At 26.6% G+C, this 20,743-nt stretch overlaps 1 protein-coding gene across 3 annotated transcripts in view; it reads left to right on the top strand.

Annotated features, from left to right (window-relative positions):
- Positions 1-16,110: 16,110 nt before the first annotated feature.
- Positions 16,111-20,743, top strand: part of LOC106765324 (probable tyrosine-protein phosphatase At1g05000) — a 5,559-nt gene continuing 926 nt past the window's right edge. The window contains exons 1-6 of one of the 3 annotated variants that reach the window (XM_014649903.2): positions 16,111-16,639; positions 16,845-16,938; positions 19,212-19,269; positions 19,363-19,406; positions 19,503-19,618; positions 19,731-20,180. In XM_014649903.2, the coding sequence (XP_014505389.1) occupies positions 16,377-16,639; positions 16,845-16,938; positions 19,212-19,269; positions 19,363-19,406; positions 19,503-19,618; positions 19,731-19,737 (582 nt within the window). In that variant the 5' untranslated portion in view covers positions 16,111-16,376 and the 3' untranslated portion in view covers positions 19,738-20,180. Of the gene's footprint in view, positions 16,640-16,844; positions 16,939-19,211; positions 19,270-19,362; positions 19,407-19,502; positions 20,181-20,743 lie in introns of those variants that run through there. The other 2 variants (XM_022781949.1, XM_014649902.2) reach the window with 2 other exon arrangements.

The following is a 20,743-nucleotide window of genomic DNA, read 5'->3' as shown; positions in this document are numbered from 1 at the left end:
TTTAAAGTTAAATGAGAAAGCATTAAAAGTATGGTGATTTTACCTCTAGATTCAAATATAAAATAAAACTAATTAATTGTGTAGTGATTAAGAATGGTAGTTAGATTCTCTTAAAAAATCATTTCATACAATAAAAAATATGTTTCTTTTTAATTATCTTTGATTATGTTTGTGGTAAATGATGTTTAAATTTAAACAAAATATTAAATAAGTTGAGCTAGTTATAATTTACTATAAAATATCATTATTTTTTTCTCTTTATTTCTAGGGAATGCATTTCTCCTTATCATCTTCATAAAAATTTATTTAAATTCATAACTAATGCCATAGAAGTTGTCTATATAGCACTTCACTATAGTCCGGGAATGAGTTCAATTTTAGTTTTCTACTTTAAAATAGTATGTTAATTGTTGTTTTCAATATTTTTGCATTAAAAAAAAACTTGAAGGGGAAGATGGTGCAAAAATTTAGAAAGTGAGACTTTCAACCTCTTTAGTATTATCTTAAAACAATTAATTAATTATCTAATAAAGTTCGAATAAATATATATATATATATATATATATATATATATATATATATATATATATATATATATAGTATTTCTCATGGGTTCTTTTCACGGATATCTTATTCCTCTAAATTAAATGCTAATGAATTTCTCTGATAATATTTATCATTTATTGGAATGAATTTTTTTCACATAAAAAAATTGAGTGGGGAATTCTCAGCAAAACCTTATTTTTTTATCGAATTTAAATATTCTAGTTAAATAATAAATATCAACGTTGTTCTATTTTTCAAAAATACTTTAATATGAATTATTGGATGTGTCGTGGTTTAATTAACATGCTTGATATTAATTAATGAAAAAACCACAACATTTTACGAATGATTTTCCATTAATCGTGTCATTTGTGCAGCACGTAACCTTGTTTGACTAATCAGTTTAAGAAAACAGTGGTTGCCTCATATTTTGAAGCAAAACATTATCCATACAGACTAAATTGAGAACTTAAGTTCATTGTTTGTTAAATTTCAAGGTTGGAATTTGAGTGTTAGGTCTGCAAAGCTTGTGTTTGCGTATAAAAATGTGATTAATTATACAACTTACACACACCAATAAACGTATGACATTGAATTAGTGAGTAGCTTATTGTATCTTAATTATAAATTACTAAACTATTTTTTAATCAAAACTTTCTAAAAAGATATACATATAAATAGTTTATAGCTGTCCTTTCCGAGAAGGATAAACAAATTTTGAAATGCATGGTATTAATTTAATTGTGCATTGAAAATGATTATGACTTTCACATCGGCATTGCCATTTGGAGGAACCATTGTATCTGCAAGTCACATTGCATAAAGTTAATTCTTAATTATTGTTTCAGCAAATCGGTTTTATAGGAGTGGTAAATAATGGTTTCCCTACAATAATTTAATTTAATTTATTGCATAATGGCTACGTATAATGTATTGAATAAGATGCAAACCGTCCTTGGTTTATGAACCAGACAATTTGCGCACCATAAATTGTGGGACCAACAACCCAATCATGTTGAGCCAAAAAGAAAATGAAGAAACTATTATATCAAACATGCAATCCAAAACTATATATATACATGCCAGAAACAGAACAAATAAACGACATAATTAGACCCATTAGTTTGTTTAGTTAGCAACAAAATAAAGAATATATATACAGTAATCGATTCTTTGTTAGGATAAATTTAAATTTTAGATATTTATTATTTTATTAGTTTGGATTTAATAATATTTGGTTTGATTTAATATTGATAAAATAGGAATGAATAATTATAGTAGAATATTTTTTTATGATAGAATAAACAGATTTTATTTTTAAGTAAATTGATATTTTATTGTCCGTTTTTATTATAGTTGTCAAAATTTAATGAAAATCAACCACAATGGATTGAAGAATAAAATTATTTGTGTGAATCACGTTATGAGTGTGTATGATAGATTTTCTCAACAATTAATTTCTTAATTAGGATAATGGATCGTGTAATGTTTGACATTGTTATCCCTATATATTACTCATACAAAATGTTTGACATTTAGAAAATATTGGTATCTAAAAGTAATGCGCTAAACTATTAATAATTTAAATTCAGTTAAATATACTCATTTTAAAAGTCAATACTGCCTAATGTCTTCTTTTTTTTATCATTTATTATAACATTTGAAAAATCACATTCTTACTTTGGAAAAATAAACATTAATTGGTTGGAATTTTGTGTTTGGACTATAGTTTTTTAGACAGAGGCATGAATTTTGGGATGATTATGGAATGGTATGTTAGAGAAGTGATGATTAATTAAGTTTTGGGTGTAGATGTTGTTTGCACGCATAGAAAAGCATTAAGAAGATTGAATGTGGATGTGGATGTAATATTTGAACACGTCAAAACAGTCTTTATTCCTTTGTGTGTAACTAATAACTACGTACATAGGTGGCTTGAAAATTATCCACAAAACCTATCTTCTCTTGACATCTAAATCGGTAAGTCAGATTTCGAAAGTTTTACTTTCCAACATGTAATTTTCAATGCCTTTCTTTCATCATTCACTCAATTCCAGATACTTTATTTTCACCTTTAAGATTATGCTCTCCTAATATATTCTTCATTAATTTTATGAATTAATATATAAATGTAATCTCATGTAAGATAATAAATCTATAATTACTAAAATGTGGAATGCGTTAACATACTATCATTAAAGCCGTAGTACAATAAAAAATCATTAACCTCAATATTTTTTTTTTCTAATGGTTTATGTGTTCGAAGTTAGGTTTTTTTTATAGAGATAGTCTTTAAATTTTAAATTTAAATTTAGGTCAAAGTTTAGTTTCCAATTCTCTTTCCACTTATTTGGTCGGATTGAGTGTTACTTGCAAAAAGCACTTCAATGTTAAAGTTGTTGTTTGTTTGAATATTATAATAATAAATACGTATCAAAAGTAACAAACTACTTCGATATCAAATTTGTATTTATAGATTTTGAAATAGGTTTTTTATAAGTGTTAGTCTAATTACGACCAACATAGTAATAATCAGAATTATTGTTAATATAATTAATTTTATTACTAATCTTGTTTATAGTTCATTCGACCAACGTTTTACAATAAATAAGGAGCGTGTTAACCACTCGGTTTGTGATTAACTACGATAATTATACTGTAGAAATACTATTTATTGAAAAAAAGAAAAAAAATATAAGAAGTAATAAATATTTGGCTTAATTGTTTGGTTTATCCCCAGTTTGGGAGAAGTGTGTCAAACTCGTCCCTTCTTTTAAAAAAGTTACTATTTCATCCACAAATGGTTTAAAACTATCAATTGTATCCAATAATAGAAAAATGTTTGTCGATAAGGTTTTCTCCTTTAAATACAGATTGACGGTGTTAAGTGAGTGATGATTTGGCAGTATAGAATTGAAACATGTCAAAAGATTGTAAATATTGGTAATTACGTGTCAGCCATGTTAATTATTTAGACAGAGTGTTTTTAATGGAAATAGGTTAATGAATTGGGGAAATTAAATTGATAACTGATTTAGGGCATTCGAACCTGCAACGTTGAAACCCAAATCAACCAGGAACCCTAAATCCAATTTGGACCAGAGGCTAGTCACAAGAATCGCGAAAAGCCATAATCACGTCTTCCTTCTTCACACTTCCTCCATTCTTCACCACCCAGCCAACCTCAAATCGGACCACAACATCTTCACACACCTGCAGAAAAACAGAACCGAAACCAGATTCGTGAAACCCCCAATTCGTGCACACAGGATGTGAAACCCTTGCCTTCGCCAGAGAAATCGCACCTTCATAAGCCAAGGAAACCTTGCAACAAAAAAGAACCAGAGACCATTCATGAAATCTCAAAATGCAGCATCATCTTCTTCATCGTAGAAGAACCATGGGCCTGAATCACGAACTCCAATCACTACCCAAAACAACACCTCCTCGTAAGCTTTGGCTTCGTCATCAGCACCACCACTTCTCGATGCAAGAGCCACCACAAAAAATCTTCGTCAACTCACAAATACTCTATCTCAAATGCCCTAATTTGATTTCAATCACAACAAAACCCCAAGTTTTATTTCGTTCACCAATTAAAAACACCTAAATCAATTATCAATTTAATTTCCCATTAAAAACTATCTAAATAATTGTCATTGCTGACGCGTAATTACCAATATTGACAATCTTTTAACACGTTTCAATTCTCTAATCATCAATCACTTAACACCGTCAGTCTGCATTTAACGGATAAGACCTTATTAACACACATTTTTCTATTATTGGATATAATTGATACTTTTAAACCACTTGTGGACCAAAATAATAACTTCTTTAAAAAAGATGACAAGTTTGACACACTTCTACCAAACTGAAAATAAAATAAGCAATTAAGCCTAAATATTTTGAACGGCTACAAAGTGAGTTATTGAAAAGACATGACTTGTTAAAGCCTCAAATATTCTTCAATTAATGGGTTCCTTTCCTCTATATTTTTGTTGGTAACTTATTCATTCTTCCCAGTGTGGCTATTACTGTTTAAATCGAATCAAAATAGACGAAATGGGTCACAAGATATCATGGACAAAAGAATATCACGAGTGAGAAAAAAAAAACAGACAATAGAGAAACTTTATACTTTTCTTCTTCTTAGTAATTTTAGAAAAGACAATAGAAAAAGAAAACAACAATTATTGGTCAATCAAAACCCCAAAACCCTGCATTTCTTTCTTATTTTTTTTTAAGGAAAAAGCTTTATCAATCGTTTTAGTGAACTTTATTCCATGTGTATAAAGAGCCTGTTCTCAGTGGTGTACCATGTGAGCTTTTGATGCTACCGATATTGGCCTTAGCAAAAGGCCTAAAGAAAACAAACAAACCTTATTATACGTCTTAATATATATTGTTTTTTTAAATAATAATATATTGATTTGATATCTTTTATTTACAGTCTTTTTCTGACTTTTAACTGTTTTTTATAATATGTCACATCAAATCAGTTAAACTACGTAAAATTTAAAAATAAGTCTCCCATATTACACCATCTTAATATTTGTATTTTTTCTTTTAAAAAAAAGTTGACAAAAAATAACAAGTTCTTACGTACGAATAACTACTTCTAACTCAGTCTTGATGAACTCAGACAAGAACATGTTCCTGTATTTGGAATTTATATAAAAATTATTTATAGAGATGCTCTTTCGGCTCAAATTATTTGGAGAAGCATTAATTGGATTCTAATTTTTTTTAAGGTGATTTATGTTTTCTTTCTCAATGCCTTTATGTTTGAAATAGTATTTGTAAAATTTCTGTTCAATAAATTAATTTTATAAAATTTATTTCAGTTTAAATTAATTTTGAAGTATTATATTTAGATGTTCTCATCAAAACAAAGTTTAGTATTAAATTTTATCAATATTTAGACTTTAAGTCAGCATAAAATTTACGAATAATGTATTGAGCTAAATTATTTTTATCTAACAATGATAAACTATTAATTTTAATCTTAATAATAAGATATCTATGTCTATAGGTAAAATTCTCTTTACAAGGAAAAAATAGTAAAATGATAGTTTCATAAAATGTGCGAAAAAGCTAGGGTATAAATAAACGCTGCTTATTAGCCATTGGAATGAAATTGAGTATATTGATAGCATCACCAGATTGTTCAAGATCGCATTTAAAAATATAGCCATCCTTTTACTGACTTTTTTTCATCATTGACAATGACATATAGTTTTTAATAATGAGAATTTTAAAGTGACATTAAAACTAATATGAAAATGTGCTAAATTTTCAATTTATGGTGAATTTATTATATATTCTAATAAACTTATAGTAAAGAATTAAATGTGTTACCTTGTAGTGAAGAATCTTATTAATTGATATAAACTAAATTAAAATTGGTTTAAAATTTTCATATATGTTTGAAAGGTCTTTTTATTAGTTTTAATTAGACTATTTTTTAAAATACGATATAAATTTGATCATGTTCAAGTAAGAGTCTTGTCACGTAGACATTATGACATATATGACAATGTCACATGGTAATATTGTGAAAAAAATCTCAATTTAGTCTTTATATTTTTTATTTTGTTTTAATTCAATTTTAATTTTTTTTAATTGAAGAAATTTTCTCTTTTTTAAAATGAGACTAAATTTAACAATATTAAACTTTTTTTGTTAATATTTTTGTTATTAAAGACTAAATAATAATATTTTTGTTAATATTTTTAACAATATTAAAATTAGTTCAATTTGTATTTTAGATTAAACTTTATTTAATTTTGAAAAAAAAAATATGTATATACCAATAATTTCATACCCTTTACCACATGCTAAGAATCTCCATTCACTTTTATATAAATATTATAATAATATTTTTATTAAAATTTATATTTCTATTAACGATATTAAATTTATATTTTATATTAAACTTTATTTAAATGTTTATATATCAATAATTTTATATTACTTTTATTATGTGATGAGACCTTCATTTAATTTTATTTAACTTTTAAATAAATATTATAATGACAATTTTTATTATAAATATTTTTAACAATATTAAATTATTTAGATTTATATGTTACACTAAAATTTATTTCAGTTTTGTTTTAAAATTTTAAATATATTTATTTTAAATTGTTATGAAACTAATTTAAAATTTTATATTTGAATTTATACAATTGTTATTTCACATATTTAATGTTATAAATATTTTTAAAATTTTTAATTAATTAATTAATGTTTTTAATTAGATAGATTAAGATAATTATTATTTTTATATGTTAAGTTGGTCCATCATAATTTATAATAAAAAATTACAAGTGTTAATTATTTAAGTTTATAATATTGTTATATGTGTATATCCTTCAAATAATATAATAAAAAAAAAACACTTTGGCGAGTTAAGCTCTCCTGTCTTGTTTTAAATCGTGAATTTGACAATTAGAAAAATCGAATTAAAATAGATGATTTTTTTGTATTAATTTGGAATAATTTAACATTAAATTTACTAATATAATATAAGTTTTAAAAAACTTCAACATGAAGTAAGTGATGTCAATGTAACACAATTTCAATCTGATTATGGTAAAGTCATATTATATATTGGTACAATTTTTTTTGTATTGAAAAACTTGGGAGAGGAGGAGATGACAATGGTTGAGGAGAATAAAAGATTAGATGAAAGAAATGAGAAGAGAAACTTGTATAATTTAAGACATTTTAAATCATAAATAAAACTTGAATAATTTAAGACATTTTAAATTGATTAGAAAGAAATATATATATATATATATATATATATATATATATATATATATATATATATATATATATATATATTTTATTTAACCAATATCACATTTAATTTTTATATCTATATCAATTACAAAGATAGTTAATGAAGAGAATCATTCCAAATTTACAAAATTGTGAGTGCATATATTTTAACATCGATATTTTAAAACCAACATTATATTATTGGCATAAATTTATGGTTTTATATTAGCCTTAATTAATTTAGTCATTTATATTTAAAAAATGAAGTGCATAATGAATTTTCATTATTAGTAAAGAAAAACAGAGACATTATAAAAAGTAATTCGATACTTGACCATCAATCACTTTATTCTTAACTTTAATGTAGTCAATTGATTTATTCACGTAAGGAACCAAAAAATAATTACGCATGTGTCATTATCGTCACCAAAAATGTAAATTATATATATAGTTATAAGGGAAAGATTATTAATTGATATTCATTAACTTCTAAAAGTTAATTTTTCATTTTTAATATTAAGTACTTACTTTAGTTTAATTTTAGGCAGTAAATTTGACATTTTAGTCTATATATATTTATTTCTTAAATGTATAATTTATGCAAATTAAAACAATAAATACTATATGTTAAAATATAATTAAGACCAATGAAAAGACACACATGTGTATTAATAAAAATAATAAAATTATAATTATAAAAATAAGTATATGATAGTTTAAATAAAGTAGAGAAGAAGGTATTATTGTAACTAAATGAAAATTGTGTATGAGTGATTCTTAGAAAAAACAAAAGTGAAAATTTGGATGCGTGGGTGTAGGGAAAAAGAGAATCTTTTTGGAACACTTTCTGTTACACTTTGTGGCTGAGATGGGAAAGTGATAAAGAAAACAAATAATAATATAAAAGAAAAGTAAAACTATAAAGCAAGTTTGTATGTGGCGCAGAGGCACCGCACTACTGGCCATCGCTGTTATTATTGCTATTACATTTAATTATTTCCTTTTATAATACCCAAAGTACATAAGGGATTATCAGTACAAAGCATATTCCTTCGAATGTTCTATTTTACTCTTTAGTCTTTCAAAACCATTAATCATTAATAGTTACATCATTAAATTTTCATCTTTTTTAATTAATACTTGCTGTTTTTAATTATTCTCTTATTAACGTGTTTAGAATCAAGATTATGTTATCTAATTCACAAATACTTGTTGTTTTCGTATAGAGTCAAGTCATCTGTACAATTTTTTCTAAGCTCTATCTTGTCACTGTTATATATTTCAATTCTCTATCTGTCGATTCGAGGTGTAATCCATCCAGTAATCTGATTACGGTAATAAATACGCAATTAATGAGAATATTTACCTCTTATTTTTGACCTGTATTTATAGTTTTGATTATAGTTTTGGATTAAGCAGACCTTAATCAAGGTCCAATCATAACCCAATTACTGGTTAGTTGATGTTTTTATCTTAATCAACTAAGAGTTCACTTACTATCTACAGTCGTCTGACCTCATTTCCACTCACCGTCCACCAGTCGCCTGTGGATCCTCTCCATTACACTTGCTATCCTTTTGTTAATGTTTTTTATTTGATAGTTTTAAAATTTGAGTTATCAATATAAAATCATTAGATTCATTTTAAGAGTAAATACTAATTTTTTTTTGTGCGTATTCATTGTAAGAGAAAACGATTTGGATATTTCATAAGAAATTTTACTCATATTCCATTTGTATTCTATTGTGAATTATGAATTATGAATATGTATAAAAGGAAATAAAAAAAACTGAAGCTTTTGTAATATTGAAAAAAAAATCTTAATAAGCTTAATTCATAATAACAAACACTAAATTTAAGTTTAGCCTAAAATTATACAACTATTTTACCTTATCAGATATATGAATAAATAATGTCAAATTTATAATGATATATTAATAATTGAGTGTTTCTTATTAATAACATGATAAAATTACACTTATTTTACTTGTAAATATAAGCTCAAATTCATCTTAAAAATATTTATTCAAATACGATTATATAGTTTTATTTTTACTTTTAATCTTTAAATATGTTAGTTGAAGACATTATTTTGAATTATCTAAATATTTCAAATAAATTTATATTAAATATTATTATAAATATTTAACCGTTTTTAAAATTCTTTTTCCAAATATGTTTTAAAACATAAATAACCATAGTTCCAGCAATCAAGTTACAACGAGACAAAACAAATCATTTTAAGAAAATAGTAGAGTTTATTTAGAAAAATTGCATAAAAACTTTAAAACAAGACATATCTATTAAAACAAATTTATCAACCCATAATAAACAATTTTTATATATTCTTTATTAAAAAAATGTTTTTGATAATATTTATTTAGATCTGACAAAGATTAATCTTTTTCTTACCTAATTTTTTAAAAACTATCTAAAAATTAATTTAATTTTTTTTTAATTTTTTGAAGGTGAATCCACTTATACCTATTTTCATTCATGGATAACAGTAGAAAAGTTGTTTAAGAGTATGGTCACATACTCGTACATTTAAAAATAAGTATTTTTTTTAATTATTTTGAAATAAAAAATATACTAAATAGACATCACACAAATACTCATACATTTAAAATGAAAATACCAGATAATATGGACGGCCGTATAAATATAAAAAGAAAAACATGGAAAACATTTTGCATCATTATATTTAAAATTTATATTTGTATTACTTAAAATGAAAAACACCGAAAACAAGTATGATGTATGAAAGAATTAGAATAATAGACATAAGTAAAATTAAAACTGCACATATATCATGATATACTTGTAAGTTGTAACAAAAGAAAATAACTATATTAAATATCGGGCCCACCACATTGTACATATTTCAATTTGAATTAGCATTTTGACGCATTAATAGGTATCTTTGTTCAAAATTAAAATGCAATTAAGGTCAAGTAATTGAAAGATAAAATTAAAATGCAACTGATGCCCTGCAATTGTGCCTTTCAATAATATTTACAATACACGTATTATATTTTTATTAAGTTTAAAATATATCAATAAAATAATAAATAAATAATAAATCAATGAAAAAATAATACCTATACTGTATTTTTTTTTTTCATTCACCTATACTGTATAAATATAATACCTATACTGTATAAAATAGGGATAGGAGAAATGAGTCAGGTGGATTTTCTTTTTAATATATTACTATTTAAAAATTATTATATATTTTGTTTTTATCTTTCTATTTTTCTTATTTTTAATTGTTATAAAAGAAAATATTTTTTAAGCAATTCATATTTTTTATTACTTCTCAAGATAAAATTATTTTCTTATATATTTTAAGAACTGTCTCAAATAAAATATATTTTCTATTTTGTACTTTTTCTTTATAATCTATTTTTAATTTGTAAAAATACTTTGTTTTGGTTCATTAGTAATTTTCAAAAAATTTGCATAAGACACATAACATCTATTCAAAATAGTATAATATATTATTCATCAAACATCACAATTCCAATAAATTAAAACAACTAATAAAACAAGAAGTATAAAGTATCATTACATTTATCTAAATATAAATATAAATCAAACTTTATATAAATTTGGAATCCAAAATTATTGATAATTTTGATTCTTTAAAGCAACCAAAAGAAAAATTCTACTAGAACATTTATACATTTTCATAATTTCCACCTAATGCATGTTACACAAAAACTTCATTTCTCTCTTTTCACACCCACAAGATGATCATTGTCCAAAGAATCAACCACACAAAAAAGAATCAAACAAAGAAACACATAAGCTACTGTAAAAGGAATCAAACTTAGATCATCTGAATATAGTATAAATGTTGTTCTATGGTGGGTCATACACTTGTGTGACCTCTATTGCTCTACAAAGCCATTACTAATGGGTTTTACCCTACCACACACAAAAAGTCAGTCTGTTCCGCGTCTTAAACCATATTGGAGCACATAGACTAGAACATCTTGCTACTCTCACCACATATATCACTCCTCTCTAATTAAGAATGAATGAGCATTCGAGTGTTAGGATGACCTCCAAGACTAAACTTCCTACATTCATACAAACAATACTTCATATAACCACTTAGAATTTCTCCTTAGAAACTCTTATTAAATCACACCTTGATACATAAATCATCCTCATTCAAAACCATTAATAACATTTCACAAACCATATTAAACATATCATATAGTACCATTAAATCCTTAAGAGAAACCACAAAAGCCAAAGGAGTAGAAAACAAATATGGGAAACTATTTAAACTAGCATTAAGCGACACCTCCTTGCTGACGATCGCCATTCCTCTCGCAATTCTGGTGCCTGAGCGCCACCCTCTGTAGCTGGACGCCAAATCTCTCGCAAATCTAGTGCTCAAGCTTTGCTGATTACCGTTGAACGTCACACCAAAATAGCACAAACCCCTATTTTCTAGCCTTGGTTGCCTCTATACTTATCTAATTGGTTAATATGTTATCCTAGACATTAAGAATGCTTTAGAAACAAGTTTTTAACTTAAAATGGATACCCTACACCAACTTGCCCACTCTAACTTACCTAAACTCATTTCCGCATTTTTCTCATGCATAAATTACCCTCCTAAGGGTTCAAACCAGTCTGAAATGCTCTAACATCTGACCCAAACTCTTTACTTTAGTCCAGACCTACTACATTATAATCTCACTAGCCAAAATCTCTAAAATTGAACCTAAAATCTTCCAAATCCCACCCTAATGACTTATACGTATTTCCGTGTCATATTTCTATTAACTTAAGGTGTCAACAAGTCTCAAATGATCCTACAACTTGTCCTATATTACAATTTCTCTCCTTTACCCTTACCTCTAAAACTCACCTATCTAAACTTCCATTATTGACAAAAAAAATGACTTATAACTCACCCTAATCCATTTCTTCTCAAAATTATAACAATTTGACACTCCTAAAACAACATAAATGACACTAATCCAGTCCAAACAAAATTATCAAAATCCACAAACATCATTCAACCAAGTACATACATCCAAACACACTTAATACTAAAAACAATCATTTTAAGCATAATAATCAACATGCATTAATTTCACATACTATCAAATATATCAGTTCATACTTCTTAAACATATTTTACTCTATTTATTTTATCGAGAAAAAAAATAAGTTTTGACATTCGACCTAAGTAGATGTTGCACACCTAAACAAATTAAGAAAATTACTTATATATTTAACTTGACTTTCTTTAAATATATCAACACATGTAGTTCGAATATGACAACTCAAAACTGCACCATAAGTATTCACCTTTTGTAATAATTATTTAACAAATTATATTTTAATATAACAATTTATTAAGTTATGAGTTTCCAAATATACACTCTTATGTTGATATAATCTTAAATAATTACAAGAAAACTTAATCTTTTTAAACCTATATCAGATTTTATAAAATAATTGATAACTATGATAATTACTTATTACTCACACTTAACAATACCTCTTATTTGTCTTTTATCATGTGTTTTGTCTTAAATTTTATGAAAAGAGATAGAATTTGTATATATATATATATTCTTTATAGATAAATATAACCTTTTGCATATGGATTATTTTATGGAAAAATAAAAGATTAGAGAACAATAAAGAGTTACTATCAGAAATCTCTCACCCAATCACTCAGTAAGACCACTAGACACTCGCTTTTAGGACTTAAAGACTTCATTTTTCTTCATCTATTCCATCATTTCAATCTCCTTTTATGCTATAGATATATAGGAATAGCTAGAGTTCATTTTATATGTAATATAACTAAATTTTTTGTAACTTTTTTAGTAATAAAATATCTTTCAAGCACTATTATAACTACAGTGATCCTCCACTTAGTAGTATTCATTTTAGAGAAAAGAAAATTATCTTAAACTTTCTCTATATCAAATCTTAAATGTCTTTAATCATTTGAACATCCTTGTATTATTGTTTGGATGTATTAAATAATTCATATAATCATAATATTATTTAAACAATCACTTAAACAACAATCCACTACATAACTTATATATGTCTAGAAAACAAACTTTGAAAAAAAAAATACCATATTCTTAAAATCAATACAAAAACTCCCTCCTATATCTTTAATTTACTAATTATTATTGAATTAATATATCTTAATGCAATTATATCCCACCCTCAAATATTTAATAAATACAATCATATATATCACATCTAGTTCAATTTTTAATTTAAGTATATAATAAAATTAACTCTTGTTATAAAACAAACTTCCTTAATCCTTTCTAAAATACAAGATTTTCTGATCATGCACATATCACATCTTGGTGTGATAATATTTCATCTTAACAAAACAAAAATAAGTTTAGTCCTCAGGAAATAAACTACTTACCCTCAATTACTTGATCTTCGCGTTCAGTGCACTCTATCAACATATCAATAATTTGATTATCCTATAATTTTAGAGAGTTCAAATAAACTAAAATATAAAAAAGATAAATTTCTAATAAAATAAAGATGAACATGTGTACTTTATTTTTAAATCTTCTATTTTTTATTTATTTAATTTTTATCTAACATAAGTTTACGAACATAAAATAGATAAATAAAAAAAAAGGTTACCAACCAGATTAATTTTGGAAAGCACTGTGAAAACTTGAATTGATAATATGTCGTTTTCATAGACCAAATAAATATCTGAAAATTCTAGTTTCTTGTGTTGTTTATCTAACTCTGTGCACAAAATTCAACTTAACACATTCAACAAAATAGAAAAAATGGAGAGACAAATAAAATCAATAGAAGAATAAATATGAATGATAATGCAAGATACTTCATTCTAGACGTAACTATTATTCCCTTAAATATTTGGCTAACTTTTCAAATGTGGAGCTTTAAAGAGATATTTTTTGTTCTTTTTTATTATAAAAAAACCTGAAGTTATTTGAGTTTATAATGAAAAAAAAATAAAGATGAATATAAAAATTACATTTATATATAGGTAACAAAGTTGTTGATTTAATTTTATCTTAATTTATAATTAGGAGATTTGTAATTTTTCTCATATTGATTTGGTTTAGTTTATTTGTAGTTTTAATTTTATAGTATCCAAACAAAATAGTCAATAACTTGTAAGGATCACATTTATATATAAAAATAAAAATAAACTTAATAGTAAACATACTCATATATGTATTCATAATTAAAATAGTCAACTATAAAACCACTAAGAATCTTAATCAAATTGACAAAAAAAATATGGTGATTTCAATTCTACAAACTATTGATAATACAGGTATTGATAAGTCAGTAGAGTCCATATTTTTTTATAGTTATAGAAATCAATTATTATAATAAAAATTTAAAACAAAAAGTAAAATAGTAAGAAAATGGTTAAAAAATATAGTTATAATATAGATAATATTTGATACCAAAATTTATTTTTAAATTTATTTTTTAATACGGTTGATGATGGAACATTAAATTTTAAAAAAATAGTTAAATATTTTTTTCTTCTTCAAATTATTATAAAAGATTGAATTTTATTTCTAAATTAAATTATAAAATATTTAGTCTTTATATTTCATAAAAAATATAAAAATATATTTTATAATTAATAAATAAATGACATATGAGGTATTTTCCACATAGAAAACAGAATTCTATAACATTCACCTAAAGAAAATATGTATTACGTGACTTTTATGAAATACTCAAACAAAATATTTTATAATTTAATTTAAAGATGATATATAATTTTTATAATAATTTTAAGATAAAAATATATATATTTAATAATAAAAAAAATCTTAAAATGACTTGTGAGTGCAGGGGACAGCTAGTTAATTCAATATTGTTTCCTTTTTTAAGTGTATTTTTTTTTATTAAGTTTTAATATTATTTATTTTAAAGTGAAGATGACATTGATTATGCTTATTAATTATACTCTTATCTGTGTTTAATAAAGTATACATATATTTATAATGTTAGAGGGAGAACAAAAGTAAAATAATAAATTATACAACTATTTTATTAGAATTAATAAAATTTATTGTATTTTTAAATTTTTATAAATTAATTTCAAAAGGAAAGTTAAGAAGAATATAATTTTCTTTAAAGATAATTAAGACATAGTTGATTTCAGTTTCATCCTTTTTTTTTTAATGTGGGGTGTTTGCATATATTCTGACTAAATGTCTTTATAGGAAATCAATGTATTTCAATGAATACTTTTAGACAAAGAGTGGTATTATTGATTATATACATTACATATTTAATTTACTGAATTTTATAATAACTACATTAAAAATCACTTCTAATTAGATAAAAATTTTCCTTGAAATTTCCATATATTATATAAAAACTCACTAAATTGAAGTAAAATTTCAATTCTTTTTAAAAAAGAAAAAACTAAATGCTTACGTTTTATCTAATTTAAATTGGTTCTTAATATGACAAAAAGAAAAACTCTGAGTTGAAACTAATCCAAATGTAAATAAAGTTAAAAAAACAATGTTAATTATCGATGAAACTAAGAAACTGCATAGATGATGTTATCTGGGATCATATTTTGTCAGAAGATAGGTTAAAAAGCATAGGAAAAAAACATCCTAGTCCTAAGGTGCTGTTGAATTGTTTATTTAGAAGGAAAGAAAATGTGAAGGGTGTGCAATGTGTATATATATGTGTATCTATATGTGTTGTCCCTCCGTCATCCCTTTCACCTCTTTCACCTCTTTCACCACTTTTGGTTTCTCTCTTGAGTGAAAAGAAAGACCTTTGAGCTTGAAGGGGCACCACCAAAGGCCATAATACATTACCACCATCTTAAGGAATATCCCATTTGATCCTTTTCTCTGTTACTACTACCATTATTCTAATATATATAAATCTCTATCCTTCACATACTTTCAATACTAATAATAATAATACTTCCCCTTACACCCTTCTCTCTCTCTGTATCGTTCTAAAACAGACAAATACTACTTCAAACAGACTTTGATATGCAAGTGGCGGCAGAACTTCAACACACCCATCACCACCAAGACACTCCGATGTGCCGCCAAATCCAGCTCACCATAACCGATCACACAGTCTCGCACACCACTGCTGTTGCCGGGGAAGATGTCTCCGACAAGCTTGACGGGGAGGATCTCTTCGTTCCGCCTCTCAACTTCGCCATGGTTGATAATGGCATTTTCCGCTCTGGCTTCCCAGAACCTGCTAACTTCTCCTTCCTCCAAACCCTTGGCCTCCGCTCCATCATGTCTGTCTATTCATCTCAACCACTCTCTCTTATCTTTTTTTTTTTCTTTTTTTTCTCGTGTTCTGTTACCTGTTTGTGTGTATGTTTTTGAGTTTGATGATCCTTTTAGGATTGCTTTTGAGTACCCAATTGAGGAATTGGGAGTAAAGTCTCTTCCTTGCATGCTGTTGCTGATGGTTTGCTTGTTTGATTGGATGTTTGTTAGATATTTGTGTCCCGAACCGTATCCGGAGGCCAACATGGAGTTCCTCAAGTCAAATGGGATCAAGCTTTATCATTTTGGGATCGAGGGTCATAAGGTCTCTTTCCTTGGCTTCAACCTCCTTTTGTGCTCTTGTGATTTGTTACTTGATTTGGGTTTTATTGTTTTATGATTCAGTAACTCTTTAAATAATTCTTATCAGGAATTATAACTAGCAGACATAAAATCAATCAAGTTTTTCTTGGAAGATAAAATTCACTTATTCTCCTTAATTTTTTCAGTGAATCAAGTTTAAGTTTTAACTTCTCTGAAAAAGCAGAGGTGCATGAATTGATTTTAACGCCAGGAATTTAATTTATCTTACTGAGTAAGTGCTTCTACAGGAAATTTATCCCAAGTTCTGAATTTGATTTTGATTGTTCTTGTGTCTTGGCAATTTGCACTAAGTTTACAGCAAAACGAAAAGTTAATAGCTTGCACCGAGAACAACGGACATATATCTAATCCAGTTGACCTGTCATTCTCATTCTCTTTTATATGCTTAATATACTTTCTTTCATCTCTCGAGGCATGGCTGTGGATATAGTTAGTGACCTGATGAACTGTTACCGATGTATGGATGCTTTTGTTTCAAGTACTGTTTAACCAGATGAGTTTTTGACAAGCTTGGAAGAAAAAGAGGGGACGTAAAGCTGGTTTTTGGCATTATTACTTCTTCAACTCGTTTACTTGCTATTCCTTTCTCTTCCTCTCTTCTTCTTCATCCTCCTATTCTTGCTTGAGTCTTCTGGCGCAACTTTTTGAAATGTCCCTAACTTTATAAAGTGCTTTAGGAAAATGTTTATTTGGAAACTTGTGCTTGCTAAATTTTACTATCTCAGCTTTTTAGGTATTATTATTATATTGTCATGTCTGTTTTAGTCTCGTTATTGTTCTGGATTAGATCCGTTGTTTTATTTCTTGAGCATATTTCTGTGCGAGAGAGACCTCTTCAATCCTCACCTGTATGTGGACAGTGGAAGTATTTATTACCAACTTTAGAAAATGTAAATCACAGGTTGATGGAATCCTAGCTGGCATGTCTAGTCTTTTTCCCTGGTTATCTAAAATGATCACAATCATTGGTTTTTCGAGAATAATCAACAGTTGTAGATCATGCATTATACTTGCTGTCTGTATAATGGGACCATTTGAAAACCAAATCTGCTAAAAAAGAGCACAGATTTGCTATTTGATTATACTGCAAGTACAAGGTAAAGAAGGGGGAGAGAAATTAATAACTGTAGAAAAAAGTATCACCAAAGTCATGATCACCTAGGAAAGATAAGAAGGTAATATCATGGAAAGGAAAATCTTAAAGAGAATATTACATCAGTGCATTTGGATGTGGAATTTATGTTACTGGTATATTAGGGCATTTTGTATGTTGCATTTGGATTTGCCAAGTGACACAATTCTTGATCCAAAAGTAAGCTTTGTGATTGTAATTAATTTTAAGGTTTGTTATATATTTATTTGATTTTGTCAAAAATTTTAACAGTAGATTGTCTAAATAGTACACGTTATATTATCTGAAGTGTATTTTGTCACTCTAGAAGAATCAGATCAGTTGAATTAACATAGATATGTTTTACCCTTATTGTTGAATTCTCAACTCTCAATTTCATGAATTTTGTTTGAATACTAACTTTTTGACCAATCTATATGTCAAGGAAAACAAGGGGAAGCAATTATTTTATTAAAGCCCATTTTTTATAATGATATCTGACTTGTGTTTCCTTAGTTTTGGAATTGCTTCATGCGCTTTTCCTATCTTTTTTTCATTTTTGTGTAACTTCTATGACTTGGAGAATGTTCTGACGTCTGATAATTTTCATGGTTATTCATGTGACAATAAGAGGAAAAGATCATCGTTAGATGAATGGGAGTTGGGTGATGGTTTATTCTACTGCGTTTATAGTGTGGGAGTTAGGTTAGTAATAGAATAAAAGCTTATCTTGGATCCCCTAAATAATAGTTAGGTCAATCAATGTTGGTAGTTAATGAACTCAGAAGGGATCAATTTTTGTACACCAGCACTGTAAACAATATTACACTATCAACTAATAAGAAATAGTTGCTGGTACAAATTTTAAGGTAATTATTCTCAGAGTTACCTTCTGTAACAGTTTATAGTTAAAGTTACATAAGCTATTTATTCTTCATAAAGTGTGTAATATTATCTTCAAATAGTATTTTAGCCATGCCCTCTCATCCCTTCCTTTTCCTTACCATCAAGTTTAGTTGATAAAAGAAGATAATGGAACTTTGATTTTACGTTGGCCTATCAAGTTTCTGATAATTTTGACATTATGAAACATGTGCATCCAGGAACCTTTTGTGAACATCCCAGAGGACACAATCCGTGAAGCGCTGAAAGTTGTCCTTGGTATGATATAGCTATTTAATGTTATCAATCATAATTCTGTATAGTTTCAGCAATTCATTTTAGCAGCAATAACTTTTTTGGTCAATAATGCAGATGTCAGGAATCACCCAGTTATAATTCACTGTAAGAGGGGAAAGGTGAGATCTTTTCTGGATTTTTTCCCCCCCACTTGTAATATCTACACATAAGAGTTTGTAAAAAGTATTAAAACTGTTCCTTTATTCTGTGTGCAGCACCGAACGGGTTGTTTGGTAGGATGCTATAGAAAGTTGCAGAAGTGGTGCTTGTCATCTGTGTTTGATGAGTATCAGCGCTTTGCAGCTGCGAAAGCAAGAGTTTCAGATCAGAGGTTTGTAGAGTTGTTTGATATTTCCAGCATGAAACATTTGCCTATAACCTTTTCATGTCTGAAGAGGTAACAGACCAAGTTATGTATGCTGAGTTGGGTTTACTTTCTTTAGTTGGTGAAAGTGAACTCCATGTTCTTCCATTAAATAAATAGGAAAAGGTGATGAACTCCTTCAAAGCATTGCAGCGGCAAAGGATAATTCTTCTTCTTCCATTCATAAAATAAGCTAAGAAAATTGTAGGCATAGTAGATCATTACCTACCCATATATGTATCTGTTATTATATATATCCTTCTTCCATACTTGGCCCTTCGTCTACCTCACCAGTCACTCACCACCTTTTATTATTTTCTTTCTCTTTGCTTTATGTTCCTTTTTCCTGCTCTACTATTCATCAACAATGAGTGTAGATATGTCTTGATTTTTTCTTGAGACTCGGAGAAATTCAAGAAGGCTACAACAATGCCTTGTTTGTCTGCCTAGGATCTTGATGGATAGTAAAAGCAGAGAAATTATTGTAATTTTGCTTTCCTTATTGATTTGAGATAGTTCAGTTCTGTTCTGTGTGTGGTGCTTATTCTTACACTAGTTGCATGCTGCTGCTGATAAACTGTTTTTAATTCTATCATACAATTTTTTTTTTCTTCTAAATATACATAATTTTCAGATTTTGATAGGATGTTATTCATTTAATGTCTACTATAGTGAAAGAAAGATGATAATATTATGAAAAGTTAGATGATAAACTTTTTTAACGAATGTATGCTAATGGGATGTCAAAATAGAGCAATAAAAGAAGGGAACTAAATATTTTTCTTAATTATCATTTTTTTTTATTGTGGAACATGTTTCTTTTGAAATAGAAGTTTAAGAAGAAAATGATGAATAATAATGTTTGAAGTGATACGTAATTTGGATCAACTCGACATCTTATATTACCTTGTTCTTTACAAATGTTTTCTTCCCACATGTTATTATAATGTTTTGATTTCTCAATTTATTTGTGCGTTATATCAACATAGTAAAAGTGAGCCTCGACCATCTCTGAGGAAGTTTTGTGCAAAGACAAAATAATGGCTAACCGTTAATATATATATATATATATATATATATATATATATATAT

This window comes from Vigna radiata, chromosome 6 (assembly GCF_000741045.1).
Source record: "Vigna radiata var. radiata cultivar VC1973A chromosome 6, Vradiata_ver6, whole genome shotgun sequence".
In the NCBI taxonomy this organism is placed as follows: Eukaryota; Viridiplantae; Streptophyta; class Magnoliopsida; order Fabales; family Fabaceae; genus Vigna; species Vigna radiata.
Note: the sequence above shows the minus strand (reverse complement) of the source record. Positions and strands in the feature narration are given on the sequence as shown.